General features: G+C 42.6%; 1 protein-coding gene across 1 annotated transcript in view; it reads left to right on the forward strand.

Annotated features, from left to right (window-relative positions):
• The window catches only part of kirrel3b (kirre like nephrin family adhesion molecule 3b), a 193,156-nt gene that overhangs the window by 164,555 nt on the left and 12,684 nt on the right, over positions 1 to 15,917 (forward strand). The window contains exons 10-14 of the mRNA XM_074641549.1: positions 4,306 to 4,454; positions 4,636 to 4,763; positions 5,277 to 5,403; positions 12,478 to 12,578; positions 15,586 to 15,796. Of these exons, the coding sequence (XP_074497650.1) occupies positions 4,306 to 4,454; positions 4,636 to 4,763; positions 5,277 to 5,403; positions 12,478 to 12,578; positions 15,586 to 15,796 (716 nt within the window). The remainder of the gene's footprint in view (positions 1 to 4,305; positions 4,455 to 4,635; positions 4,764 to 5,276; positions 5,404 to 12,477; positions 12,579 to 15,585; positions 15,797 to 15,917) is intronic.

Consider the following 15,917-nt stretch of genomic DNA (forward strand, 5'->3'; position numbering starts at 1 on the left):
AGTCAGGGGATCGGAGAGGACTTGGTGTGGAGGCGGGGGTTGGAAGAGAAGATGAAAGTGTTGCTGAAAGTGTGAATGAAGTAAGAGTAATGGGCATGCGTTTCAGTCGGCACTTAGGGAATCAACACTCTCTGAGAGGGAAAGACGAGTGGGTCGGAATATCTTCATTACTGCTTATAATGGTAGGAGGGCTAACTGGCGTGCATCACAATCACTCAACCACCCTCTGATGAAGACACAGAGGGTTTTCTCAGATCCAAACAAGAACCCACCAGAGAGACGAGAAAGAATAACAAACAAAGCAAATAAGGTCCCTCGTCTGCACATACAACCATGCGCAGAGCGACAACAAAACCCCATCCTTTGCATGGCACTGCAGCAAACATCATCCTATCCAATCTTCCCCACACTTATGTTGTCAGTGTTGTTGGTGTTACTACTGCTGGATTGTTTGTTTGCTTGTGACTGACACTACAAGCACCATACCTTCCCTCTCTGCAAACCTTGGAGGTAGCTAATTGATACATGCCACCGTATCACATGTCTGTTTTTGGACAAGACTACTATTCCCTAGAAACATTATTATGCCTACATTAGCAGCAGCCAGACATACTTAAAGTGGAAAAAGACAACTTTTTACAAACTTTTCATCAAAGCCTGCTACTATAGGTTGCAGTCGTGACGCCAAATCGCCAATGGCCCCTTCCCCACTTACTACCACCCTACATCCGGCGCCCTTGCTCGGACCACACCCATCTTCGAACTCGGCCTTCATTTTGATCTCAACTACACACCTGTGAAGTTTCATGACTGCACGGGTGTGACGCTATTGCATTGACAAAATCTGTCCACGAACAGACAGACAGACAGACAGACATAACACCTGGTACTCAAGCACTCAAAAACCGCTTCTGTGGTACTGTAATGCCAGCTACAGTAGGTGTCTAAAGGTCCACATTTTGCCATGACGATACACACATAGACTTAGAATTTGAAAACAATACCAGCCACACGCTGTTTCGGCTGGTAAATATATGGTATTGTAATTCCTCTTGCGCCGTGCATAGGAAGTCTCTCCCTCCGTTGCAAACCGATGCAACCACTAAGCTTTAGGCAAATGAATGTGCTTTTTTTTTCAGCGACTTTCATTGGAAAAGAGTTGGCAGCAAGGCACAGGGCACTATGCATTATGTTTTCCACAGTTACTGCAGTCGTTCCACCGTCCACCGTTTCCGCTACTGGGGATAGTAACTGCAAAGAACTTAGATTGATACTCTTTGGTAACTGGGGATACCTACCAATAGCTACCGGGGAAAACAAAAGCGTTTTCCTCTTGACGCACTTCCTTTGTGCCGTGAATCAAGCCTTCATTTTCCTGGAAGATTGTCCCCGGTGGCAAGCAGAACTGTGAAAGCGAGGCTTACAGGGAAACTAATCAAAGCGCCAATAGTTCTATTATTCTATAGCCATTACATTCACTTCATAATGATATGTTAAAGCAAAAAACTTTCTTTGGTTCTCCCTACTTTTTTTTCCAGGTTTAATGGTATAGTTCACACGACACAGTCTTTGTTTTCAAATAGATAGTATATAGTATATATCAGTGCATACCTGTACTTACTTCAGCTCCTTGGCAGAACATAAAATAGCTCTGTAATTAATATCTATGTCAAAATGACAGCATGTTGTAATTAAACCTGCATATTTATTTTATATTCCTCTGAGAATTCAGGAGTCATCACTTTCAATATGCATGTATGGGAGAATGGAACGGCGCTGCGCTGTGCAGTTAACCATGCTGATAATAACTGTGGGGCCTGATTTACTGTGGGTCTCGATTCTGATGGCACAGATACCTGCCTAATTTAATTGTTGCTGTTTTATTGCCTTAATCACATTCAGCAAACACAAAACTCTCCCCCTCTTCCAAGTCTCCTTCGTCCTCCGCTTCCATTAACGGCAGACCTGTTTATCTGTAACAGTGTTAGCTTACAGACCCATGCGCACGTGAAAACATACACCTCGACGCACGTGTGTTTGCACACATAGACACACGCACAGAGAGACACTCGAGGGTACAGCATTCACACCGTTTGTCTGAATCAAATCCCTGAATAGAATAGAGCAGTGTAAAGTGAGTCAGCTATTGAGTAAGCTTGCACTGGCCCTTCTAACCTCCCAAAGGGAATGCAGGTGTTTGTGTTACCCTGGGCCAGCTATGTTTAGACATGAGTCTTGGACAAGGCCCAGCACACCAACAGAGCTCCAATGCTCCCTGCGGACGACAGCATTCTGTGTCTGCTCCCTCTAACACCGTCAAGGGCTCCCAAACCTGGCAGCCGCCACCTCCACTCGGGAGCAGCCGGCTGCCCAAACATCTGTCCTCACCCCGTTACAGCTCCTACAGTATGAGCTGGTGAAGTGTACGTGGAAACAGGGTCATACTGATAGATATGCATCGTTGTTGTCCTCATCATAATGGTCACAATCATCACAACCGTCACCGGTGTCTTAAAGGTCCCTTTATTAGCTGTTGTGGAGCTTTTGGTCACACGATCTTCATCTGCAGATGGAGTTTGCCCAGTAGTCATAGAAATGCAGATGTTTTTTTTGTCCTCAAAGTGCTGCGAAATTGCAACATCTACACTTCTTTGACAAGTGGAATTACCCCTCATCTGCTGATGAAGACCATGTTATATGACCGAAAGCTCCAGAACAGCCCCTAAATGGACCTTGAGGAGTGATTGTTTCGTCAGCTGCTGATTCCAAGAACGAGACTGAACTTTGAATCTCATCACCGGCGTAATTCGCATCACGATCATCATCTTCACCTTCGTTGTCGTCGCCGTCGTCGCCGTCATCGACATCATCGTTCTCATCATCATTATCGTTGTTGTCATCGTCCTAATCATTGTCGTTATTTTCTTCATCATGATTACCGCAACCGTCACCGCCAGTGTAATTAATACCGTCGTCGTCATCTTTATCATCATCGTCAGATAAACAGCGGCGGAAACATTCACAATGATATGAATATTCAGAGACACACTGCTATGATCATCAGCAGTCATCATCATTAACATAAAACATTTCACATTATTTTAATCTTTCAGTACGTAGCATAGACATGATTCACTGTGCTAATACATTATAGTGGGGATGTAATATTGATATAAAGTATTCAGTCGCTACTCTGTCCCAAGGCTAGGGTATGCATCTGTTCATGCTCGCTGACACATAAAGACACACAGACTCTATATGAGTACTACTACCTGTTACATAAAAAGGGCAGACAGGCCAAAAACAACCGTCGGCCCTATTTTTAAAATTTTTTGGAAACACAGTTGTTGCAGAGCTCTCAGCTGTACTTACACAAGAACTGAAAAGATCTACTGCTGGGAGAAAAAAAAGCGCAAAACAATCCCATGAAGCCCAATTAGAATTCTGCTTCACTTCACTTACTGATTGAATGAGGTAATCTGTCCTCATTTAAATGATAGCATTTCAGTCAAGCATGGGGCCAGCTTAGTCATGGAAAACAAATGAGTTCCCTATCCCGTGAAAACTGCTCTCAGCACTGGCAGGAATATAAAACGGGAGACAGGCGCCGGTTCCGTTGTCATTGTTTTCATTTGCCACATCAGCATGCAGCCACATCGCCATTGTGGCGGATGGCAGCGTTTAGATGCGTGATGCATTGTGTGTCCCGCAGCAGCGTCTAAATTTCCCAAAGAGATCCGCAGATGCCATCGCCTCACTTTTATAAATGGGCCTTGTCTGTTGTAGCAGCGGAGAGCCATCCGCACACGCAGAGCGAGACACCGCAGCCTGTGACATCATAAAAGCCTCACCTAAACATGAAGGGAGTGTCTGTGTGCCCGTCACAGAAGCTATCACTCACAAACACAAACAGATGTTCTCTATGTGATCCCGTGTCAATTTATTAACATCAGCTGTTGTGTGTAATACAGTACGTGTCAACCGACGTCTTCATAGGTGGGGGCGCTACCCATTTGTCATTCTGTGATTTGTTTTTCTTAGCTGGCACTCTGTGCTGCTCTCTCTGCCTGGCGTAATGAGGAACGTGCTGTCTGCTCCGAGTCACCAGGGAGCTTGTCACAGCATGGAGGGCTGCCACAAAAATATGCTGAAGCCAGCACAGAAAAACCCTTTCCCCAGAATGATGATTTATTCACACAAAAGATTGCTATTGACATAAGGAGGTGTGAAAACCTGTCTTAATGCCTTTTTCCCCCCTTCTCCTTCATTTCTTTCCATCTCTCTGCCTTCTAATCGTCTCACCAGGTGGGCCAAAGGAGGGAGCGTAATCAAGGAGGTCTCCGGAGACACATATGAGGTCATCGTGGACCACTCCTTCTTTACGGAACCCGTTTCCTGTGAGGTCACCAACCCTCTTGGCAGCACCAACATCAGCCGCAACGTCGACGTCTACTGTGAGTGGCTCCTTAAGCAATACTGCACGCCTCTCAGTGATGCCAGCAACGTGATAATGCACGGTTATGGATTTTTACCATCGTTGTCTGTTTTGACACTGAGCTCCAAGAGCTGGTGCCACCGCAGCTGATGCTTTATTATGGATGTATCATAGAGTGTCAATGATGTTTATTTCAACAGTCGGTCCTCGCATGGCTGCGGAGCCTCAGTCCTTGCAGGTGGACCTTGGATCTGACGCCGTGTTCAACTGTGCCTGGACGGGAAATCCCTCTCTCACCATAGTGTGGATGAAAAGGGGATCTGGAGTGGTGAGTTCATTGATTTGCTACCAAGTATGTTTTACATCCAGTCACATACTGTGGCTTACAATAGATTCAAAGCTGCTTTTCTCTGATAAAGCCGGAGACTTTCCATGATTCCAGCACCTCCGTGGCCTATATGAAGTACTCTTGGTATTTATTTCATCTCATAGCCATGTGTTTTGAGATGTCCATTAAGATTTTGACGCCATTATAGTCCCAGTCGCTTGGTGACCTGTTCTCACATGAGATTTGTTGATTTGATCCACAAAAATTCAGACTCATTCCACCTTTCCTTTTGTCAACAACAAAGACTAAAGCCAACCCCTTTACTCCACTGAGCTCAGACCCTAAATTGGATTTTAATAATTGAAAAGAGGTGCCCTTTAAGCTATTAAATGGTGCCTTTCTTTCTTTCTTTCTGTATTTCTTTCCCACAACACTGCCTTGTTGCTACCTCAAATGCAAAGGTGCCTTCGCTGTCACCGCATTTGATCATCTTTGACTTCTTTTTTGTCGCAGGTTCTTAGCAACGAGAACCTCCTGACACTGAAATCCGTGAGACAGGAGGATGCTGGGAAGTACGTGTGCCGCGCCGTGGTCCCGCGCGTAGGAGCGGGGGAGAAGGAGGTTTCTCTCACTGTCAATGGTAAGCTGTATTATTGATATGTCTTTCACACAGACAGGCTCAGATGCACACCCACAAAGTTGTCAAATGCATACACATGCGAGCAGCGTGAATCTTGAGGTCTGGGGTCAACGGCGGCAAAAAGAAAGCAATTTGTCACAGGAGTCAGCCTTTCTGCCTCCTCTGTGGTTTACAAAAAGCCTTCCATGTATAAAACTTCCAACAGAATATGCAGCTTTATTTCTCGCCTGTATTTTTTCTTTTAGCAGATTCTTGTCGACACGGCTCATTTTACCAGGCAGACATACCAAAACACAAGCCATCACACACAGCACAAGGATGTGGCACATAGCGTGCCCATGCAAATGAATTTTCCTGACAAACAGAGCCGCTTCATCAGCTGTCATCACTGTGAAGCTTCTAAGTAGAAAAAGCAATAAATATAGACTTAGTCTTTTCGGGATATGGTCACACATTTTATGAACAGGTGAAATGTACAAAAATGCTAATTATATTCTGTGTGAGTCACAGGGAAGCTGCCTTTTCTGAGGCTCTGACTGACTAATGAATACCAGCCTTGGTGGGAGACCTGGCAACTCTCAAACAAATGACTTCATTATCAGTGCTTGATATTCAGGGAGCATGCTTCGGTGTGGCAGAGGTTCTTAGTTGTGGGATTTACATGTCTCTTATTTTCTCCATGTCCGTCTGAAAGGAAGCTGGGCCAAAAAGGGAAAAAAACAAGGGAGGGTTTCAAGAAGCTGGCGAGATGATGTTGAGAGCTGACAGTGTATCGTTGTACATTTGGAAAGCTAACAAAAGAGTTTGCCTGTAAGCAACACTGGTGCTGATTTGGGGATGAAGATACATCAAGTAGCAAACAGTGTGTGTGTAAAGATTGTCTTTTCAAAACCCAGACGTTAGCTTTGCATATCAGAGAGAATGGGATACCAGTATTCCCTCCAGCACAACATCAGAACCATGACGCTCTATGAACCGCAGGAGCCAGGACTTCAGTTGAAATCAAGGCAGAAGAGGCGTACGGGAAAAATCATGACTAATTCCATTGTCTCCCATTCTGTTGGTTTGCAACCTACACTGGCATCCTTTTCTGCAGCCTTAATATCTAAACAGAATACATAACATCCGATGTACCATCTCTTTTCTGCTCGCGTGTTTCAAAAACGATGCCATGAGAGGAAAGAAGACGGATTGTTTTAATAAAGATTAGAACGCGAACGCAACTCCGAGCGCACTGGGAAACGTGCAGCAAAAGCTGAAATGGCATGTTTAGTCTCTGCAGACTTCATTCAAGCAACTTCTGGATGTCTTCTGGTCTTTTTTCATTTGCTTATATTCCTTCTCTCGTCTTTTGCACCTCCCTGCCTGAATTGCTATTTGACATTCAAAAGCCTCCTTCCTTTTTACCCTTTTGAATAATTGAAATTCATCTCTTTTTTTCTCCAAACCACATGAGGAATCTTGAGTCATTTCTTACGCGGTCCTTGAGGCGAATCAGATTGTCAAACTTGTGAAAGTGCAAACACTGCGGTTGAAGTGGTGGCGTGTTGGCGGGGGGGGGTTCTCTCCCGAGGTTCATTGATTGTCCTACGCCACTGTCTCAACTGCAGATGAATGTGAGCGCTCCTTTACCTCTCGTAAGCCCTACAGTACATCACCGACAGTCAGCACGACTCAATTGTTTCTGACAGTGACTAACTAACATAACGGATGAGCTAGCTTTTGGGGAGGACGACCATGATATAGTGTGCATATTCAGAGCGTTCACGATGCGACCGTTGTCTGCTGCACAATTTAAATGTTTCTTTGCTGTTTGTTTTCCCCGCAGTTATCCCCCGGTTCCTTAATGCCTTCATTTAAATTACATGTGTTTATAATTTGTCATTCCCTCTGTCTCTCTCTTCTCTGCCGTTGTGTGTCACTGGCTCCCACTGTGGGATAGCACATAGACATGAGGATTCCCGCTTTCCCTGGGGACGAATGTCATTTAATTATAATCAAACAGCTAGCAGGGGAGGCCGTTTGCGTTTAAGTCACTAATGGATACATATTGCTTACTCCAGTCAAACATTTTCAGAATGGTAAAAAAAAAAAGCTCCTCCGCATTTCACACGCGGCCGTCAAGTGGCTACATCGTGTATGAAAGAGGGCCGTGCACGTCCATGCGTGTGATTATTTATACAGCATACAATATATATGCATGGCTTTTAGCATCGTCCTGCAGCGGTTGGAAATGAGGGAAGTTATCTGACGTGGTTGAAAGGATTTAGCTTGTGTACACTTAAGGACCATATATTCATGCAATGCATATTAATTAATGTATCCACGAGCGTGAGTAAATCTGCCGTCTGTGTTGGGCAAAGCAGTACGTATAATGACACACATACAGTACTCGGGCAGCCTAAGGAGAGAAAGCCCATTACCACAGTAAGGGAGAAGGAGGGCCGGAGAATCCCTCAATATCCCACAGAGTACCGGGTTTTTATAGATCCTTTTTTCCCTGCTGTTTCTGTTTCTAGACAGCCTTTATGTGCCTGGGTAATTAGCATTCCAGACTTCTTTAAACTGCCAATGACACCGTATAAGAAAGAAAAGTGCAAATTAATGAAGTAGAAAACTGAGTTTAAAATGCAGCACATTTTATCTGACCAGCTAAATTTCAGCATAATAATAAATGATCTGCAAGACTTCCTGGAAGACTTTCAACTTCCCATTTGCATGTACCTGTCACGTGCACTGCCTCTACTCGCTTCAGACACAATTTTTTTTTTACGTGTAAAAAAATATCTTTAATGTATTCACTCACTGTTTAAAATGCTAGATGTGTGGTTTTTCTAACAGGATGTTTTATTTAGGCTTATAAGGTTTTTGGAGCACAACAGTTTTGAGGTCAACAGCTCCAAGGTGTCCTCTGTCTGTCCAGGGAGGGCATGATGGTTGAGAAATCTTGTTTGGTGCATCCAATGAAGTGGAAAGGAAGTCTAGAAATAAACAGCAAGCACATTAGAAGACAGTTCCCACTGAATAAATCAATGGGTTTCAACTTAGATCTTCACCTGGTCAGATAATTAGAAACTCATATCACAGATATAATTCCAATACAGGCTACTAGAATAAATAACAAAGAGAATTTACCTTTGAACTGAATGGGATTGAACCTTATTTTTAAACCCATTTTAAAAAAAAAATATTTTTCCTATGATCTAAGACAGTCCAAAAAATATTAGCAAACTTGAGCTACTCTCTCACAAATCCAAAAACTAGAGTGCTAAAACTCAAACTTGTGATGTCATAGGGTATAAAGTGTGGAGCTGCTCCATAGACGATGAATGGGAGACTGATTTTGTGGATCCATAGAATGTTTTTGTTTTCTTTATTATACCCAAATGAGCTTTATTCTACTGTAGTGTTCTCAGTTGTGAAACAGAAGATGTAGCCATATACTCAGAGCTTTCCCCTGGGTGCTCTCAGTGTCACCTATAACATATTTCCCCATTCATTGTCTATGGAGCAGTTCCACACTTTATACTCCTAAATTTGATTTTTAGCCTTCCAGTTTTTGGGTTTGGGAGAGAGCTGTTCATGTTTACGAATATGTTTTCGACTGTCTTAGAGCATAGGAATAACATGTATGCATTTTGAAAATGGGCGTAGTTCCCCTTTAAGATATTGTGTCTTTGCGTGCTCTTGACGTTGCATTGGCTAATCACTTCAAGACTATTGCTTCTATTTAAAAATAGATAGTTGTGAGCATAATGCAAGCAATAGGCTCTCCAGTGTGGAATTATAATGTTGTGTTTTGTTTTTGAGGCCCGTTAATGTGACACAAAGGCTCCGGTTGACATCATGCTTTCAGCACCCTTCCAAAGTTGCAGATTTGGATAAAGCACTAATTGTGGTCTAGAGGATAAAATGATTAGTGTTACAGGCCCGTGTCATCTGTACTGACTTATTACTTGTAAATGTATTTCACAGTGTGAAGCGATGACAGTATGGCTCACACTGCGTGCAGGAGAAGAGACGGTCTGGTCCCTGTTGTAAAGATGTATTGAGCCAAAGCACGGCAGATGTGGTGAGGCTGTCAGAACATTTGGGGAAAGTGTGGATTTCTGCAGAAGTTAAACGCGATGGCTGCCTCAGCTGACCAATTAGGGATGAAGATGAAATTATTTGTGATCGCGACTCCGCATCCACTCCGACTCGCTCACTGTTAATGTATATAGCATAGCTGAAACTAAAACAGCAGGAAGATAATATAAGCAGCAATGATTACCCCCATACAGTACAGTTATACAAGCAATGTAGATAACAAGCTACTTAATAACAATACACTGACTCTCACTAACCACTGTGTGGACACATAACAGTGTGGCCAGAGTGTGTGAAATAACTAAACGCCTCTCAGCTTCAACATATAGACAGCATCTCCTCACCGTGGATTTCTCCTAGAGGAAAATGTGGCCGCCAGTGACCATACCAGACATATTTCTTCTGTTTCAGTTGCCCTGCAGCTGTTTCATGTTCTCTTTTATCACAAAGGAAAACAGAGAAATCAAAAGAGCGGCATGAGGCAGCGGGGAAATGTCAAGCTTTTGTTCAAAGCGGATGCCTCCGTTTTGGGAGGAAATGTAAGCCCTGGCCTTTTGACACCCACGCCGATATTGTGTAATCAGATTGCAATGTCCACTCCAGAGTTAACACCTCCTCAAATGAATGAGTGAGACATTGCGCCCAACATTTTGATTACCTCCCCTGCTGCTAACATTGATGTTGTAGTGCCACCCACCTCCCCGCTACCAACGCGTTTGTGCTCTTGTAGCAAACACGTACTCTCGCACACACACAGGCATACACGCACAGATACTTTCAACCCAGGCTGAGCCGGTGAGATAAAGCTATCTAATTATATTCCTCATTTGCAGCTCTGATCCATAGAATAGATCCTCCCCAGCCCCCACCACCGGCCTTCAGCAGCCGGCAAGCAATTGATCTTGCTGTGTGTTGACAGTCGTAACTCACACGAACCACATACTGTCATCGCACAATCAAAAGGAAATGCACATAATAACATTCTTATACAACATGCATGTTGTACTCGTACTGTAACTCCAGTGAAAGACGGGGAACAGCTTTCAATAATCTTTTCTTAAATTTCGTCTGCAGCATTGATTCCACAGCAGCCTTCCAGCATCCAGTAGCATACCAAGACGCCATCTGGCAAAGTCTCATTAAAATGCTAATTCATTTTAATAAGAGACAGGTAATAAACTGCAATTATGTATCGTCGGAGAGATGGCAGAGAGCGGGAGTTTGAGGGAAGTTGGCGGAGAAGCGAGTTGTCTCACTAATCAAGAAGCTGCCTCTCTTGCCACCCCCTCAAACCCACATTCTTAACCTTAACCATCACAAGAGACGTGCTCACTGTAATGTTTGATTTGAACAGCTTTTTTTTTTTTTAAAGGCCCTTTCACCATAAAAAGATGAAGTACGAAAACATTTCCTCGCTTAATTTTTGTGGGAACATCTCTTTAGAAACACGGCTTTTAAATCTAAAGAAACTCAAAGGTGGATGAGAGCGAGTATGTCAGTTTGTTTGTGTATTATTTTTAATTGAATTATTTCCGCGATGCGTCGAGAGAGCTCAGAAGAAGTTTCCCCAAAAGAACACGTAAATCATTCAGGATGTGGTGGGGTTTTTTTCCAGACATGATTGATTATGTCGGGCTGGGTCTGGTTGGGCATCTGTCTTGTGTAAAGGTCAGACAAATGTGAGTGATGGTAGGAACAGCCAATCAAAAGCAGAGAAAAAATCTCTTTACAGTTACATACAAACAACACATAGACAAATAAACACAAATGCTGTACAGTACAGTAGTTAACGTCCTACTTGTGCACAGAAGATTCTCATGTTGTAAATCACCACTCTTGGTAAACTGCTTTATAATTACTGTGTATGAAATAATATAAACATATGCTTAGATCACATACGCAATTCCTCCACAGTGTTATTCTTGTACAGTAAATGCATCTATTTAAAAACGAATAAATGTACATTGCCGCTGCACTTCGCTTTTCTGGTATTTTACTTACAGTGAGCTCTTCAGGACCCAAAGGGAAAATGCACTTGAAAGACAGAATTGGGTCATGTGTGACATCTTGTCTTCATATTAGTGCTGTCACCTGGTGTGAACAGCCTCCAGACCAGATGGCAAGCAGACCAGTCGTTTAGGCTGAGCTGCCCTTGTCAGGCAAGATCTTGTAGCCTGACCAAGGTTTAACACGAGCTGGCGCCAGGTCCATTCCTGCAGCTCGTGTTGGCTCAACTAACCCCGTTTACATCGTTTGCAATTCCAATGAAGCCGTTCCGTTTAATCAAAATCTGAATTTTAGAGGTTGAAAGAGGTGTATTTACAGTTACAATATGAATAAGGAATAAGACAAAACTACATGAAATCTGAAATAACACATAATGTATTTTCATACAGTGTCTTGATGGATGTTATCTTTTAAATTGTATGGATTGTTTATTAGCTGGGACTTAATGTTTAGGTTTTTTCGCCAACCTATTGGTTCACAGGTCAAATCTGCTGCAAGCAAATGGATTGAGGTGATACACTGCGACAAGTGTGTTATCTCGCCACAATGGCATTTTTCTCTTTCCATCTGTGTAGTGCTGATTACGCTCCGAAGAACCGCTGTAGCACTCTCCAGCGACGTTTATCTCCATGGGGCAAATCAAGCCAGTCATAAATCAACAATTTCTTGATCCAGAATGAGGACCGGGCCCCCACTCGTGCCCTTCGTTCAGGCCCGCCGTGTCCTTGGGCAGATTGTACCGAGGGATGAGGCGTGTTCGTACGGCGCTGCAATACAGTCTTCCCCCCGGAGTCCCAAATTACTCACCACTTCAGGTGTTACTGCTCGGAACCGGAGAGCAATTAGGATATAATGTGCCGCAGAATCTCGATTGAGCAAAATTGTCATATGACCTGAAACTGAAAATGACTTTAATTATACATGTTTCAGTTTCTGTGACTCATCTTCAAACTTTTTTTTATGATTGTTCTTTTTCAGGGCCGCCGACTATCTCCAGTACTCAGACTCAGCAGGCTTTACATGGAGAAAAGGGACAAATCAAATGTTTCATTCGAAGTACACCTCCTCCAGACCGCATTGTAAGTACACTGGACTATTTATTTTCTGCCAGATGTTATTAGCACCCTGGTGTCAGTAGCCAACAATACTATTTGCACCCGGGGCGGAATAGCCAATGTAGCTACGTATATACACCCGAGTGTATATAGCATGGAAGAGACGAGCACCCAGGTGTCTGTCGCCAACAATGCTTTTTGCCCCATACTCGGGCACACATTAGATACTATATGTGTATATGTATGTATTATATGTATATTTTTCCTAAACACAGGACTCAAACCTCAATCTCCAGCGTGAAAGACCTGAGTTTCATCCAACACAACCTAATCCTTACATGTACCTTGATGCTCTTTATATTACTACTACTATTACCAAGTGTAAATAGCCAAAAATCTGTTGTATGACTATTCTCACCCGGGTGCAAATAGAAACTTGTACACATATGGACACATATATCATGAATAGATATTTCATGGATCTATGGTACCTGAATAATGCAAATTAGATAGAATAATGATCACCCTTTCATATCTGTGTCTGAAATATAATGCCTGGCTGAACTATTGATATAATGCCTGACTGCACTATTGATCTGTTAACTAGGCCTTTACATGGGCAGCACACATGATTAAAGATAAGGTGAAGGATTTTATAGCATGAGCTCCATCATTTGTGTTCATATGAAAAGGTGGGTATGATAATACGGTTTGAACCCCCGATTTCTCATTTGATGCACACTTATGCTCTGTTAGCACTGATCCCATTAAGATTTATGGACCTCATATAAACAGCCTATTCTCTGAGCTCACGTTGCGCTTATTATTAATTGGCGTGTGCATGTGTGTGTGTTTGCATATGCATGTGGTTAATTGCCATACTTTGTCATCTAATGTGTGTTTTTGTTATATTGATGTCCAGCTTTAACTAGTAACATAATTAATATTAGGTTTATTTGAGAGGGGAGCCTCCAGAGGGCGGGATGCTGGCTCTTTAATGTTTATCCCGGACTCCAAATTATGTATTTAAATAATATGGATAATATGGAAAATATGGATAATAGTCCTTTCTTTTGCTTTATGTCTACAAAAATTAGAAATATGAAACCTGAGATGTGGTTATGTCAAGTCAAGTCAAGTAGACTCTGATAAGGAAGAATTCCACAAAAGATTATGTGCAAGGAAAGCTCTTCACGTTAGTCATTTTGTATCTTAGAAGTCAATTAACAGCATTCTAACACTTGAACCAAGGCAAAATTTGTAACACCGCAACACTGCATTTCACAACTCTATTTGGCCACCAGTCCATTGTTGCAAGCATGAAGTTGAATGTGTTGTTTATCCTCTGAGTACCAATTTGTCTTTCTCGCTCTTTTATCCAGTAAAATGAATTTCCTCGTTGGTTAGTTAAAAATCAGCAAAAAAACAATCATGTCATTCTCACCCAAAACAAATGCAGCCTGAACAAAAGCAGCCACTAAACGGCATGTGTTACATTATCATAGCACTGCATAAATAAGCCTAGTGTATGCAAATATCTATTGTTTTCCTACATTTCCATTGCCACATCACTCCAAGTGTCAACGCCACTTCACATCAGTCCATCACGTGTCAGACCATCACTTCTTGTACTTGTTATGCCCTGCAAACATTTCAAGCCCCCTCAGCTTTTGGACATTTTGTTTTGTCATTTTTTCAAATCATATTTATTCAAGATATTCTGTTTGAGTTGCTGTCTATCAGAGAGACACTATGTTAATTGAATTAGAAATAAATTTAAATGCATGAATTGCAGGACAGAGTAATTAAAACAAAGCTTAACATTGTTCACAATTAGAAGTTGTGTTACTCCAACAAATAAGACAAGCAGTTATTTGCTAGGATACTTTCCTACCCAGACAAATCCAGAATACCACCACATTTTGTTTTAATATTTCTGTATGTGCATCCAATGCAATGCATGAGCCAATCACAGTTTCCAGTAAGAGACATTTTTAAGAATTCACATTTTAATTTGGTGCTCATGATTATTTACTGTATTCAAAATAATACACAGTATATCTTGCCCTTCCTTCTTACATTCCTAGTCTAGTTCACAGCGAGCACTGCTCTACAAATGGTTGCTTGCAGTTTCCCAACAGCCAAATCACTGTAATTGAAACACTACGGTGAGAAGAGATCTGCCTACAGTACAAACAATTTGCAATTATCTATTAGACATTCGCTCAGTTTTACAGATGCCAGAGATATCTCCGTGAGCTGGAAGCTTGTCAAACAGAGATGAGCAGCAGCAAATGAGCAGGCGAAAACATTTTAACCACAATTTTTTTTTTTACCCATAACAGTGTTTTTACCATTCATAATAGAATATAACATCTTAAGTGTATTCCCACTGATTAATTTCCCTCTGGTACTTCCCTCTGAATCACTGAATGATTCACCAAACAAAATGAGCTACTGTCCAGTTACTCATACCACTTTATTCCACAATAAAACATACTGTAACTATCCCTTTATTATAGTAGAGCACTAAGTTCATCCACTCATGGTCATCGTGTGTTTCCATGGGGATTGATAGTCTACTGTTAGCAACATAAAGCTGCCTGATAGTGCAGGAATCATCCAAGACCATGGAGGTGAAATCCTATAATGAAGTTTGCACCATTCTATTAAACACCTTCCAATAACCTTCAGCACCCACTGAAAGGAGGATTCACACTGTATAAAGCACATGAGTGTGTTGGCTTGGTCAGCTTTAACACTACTTCAGGTCCCTTGTTCCGTCGCTGCCATAACATGTGGTAGTTGTTATCAAGGTCAAAGTTTCTCTTCATCTGGTCACTGACCACTTTCAGACAGCTTGTTAGCCTCTAACATGTGAGCAAGCTTGCTGTCTATAGCTTTTCATAAACCATGTAGAGAACTTTAGATACAAACAATACAGGGACACACGCATCAAAGTATTTCCCTGCAGCACAACCAATGGTCAAAAACGTCACGTACCACCTCTATACCCTCTGTCTCGTCTCAGGCGTGGTCATGGAAGGAAACCGTGTTGGAGTCTGGAACGTCCGGCCGCTACACCGTGGAGACCGTCACCACAGAGGAAGGAGTGATCTCAACGCTGACTATGAGTAACATCGTCCCGGCTGACTTCCAGACCATCTACAACTGCACGGCGTGGAACAGCTTTGGCTCAGACACCGAGATCATACGCCTTAAGGAACAAGGTGGGAGCCAAGGTTCGACAGGTTTCACATTCCTCTTCTTCACATTACGTGACTGTGGTTTTCTAAATAGAGGGTAACGAAGCTGCAGTGTTTTGTGGGCATCACCGTGGTTATCCCCTCCAGGTGTCTGTGA

This window comes from Sebastes fasciatus, chromosome 7 (genome assembly GCF_043250625.1).
Source record: "Sebastes fasciatus isolate fSebFas1 chromosome 7, fSebFas1.pri, whole genome shotgun sequence".
NCBI classification, from domain to species: domain Eukaryota; kingdom Metazoa; phylum Chordata; class Actinopteri; order Perciformes; family Sebastidae; genus Sebastes; species Sebastes fasciatus.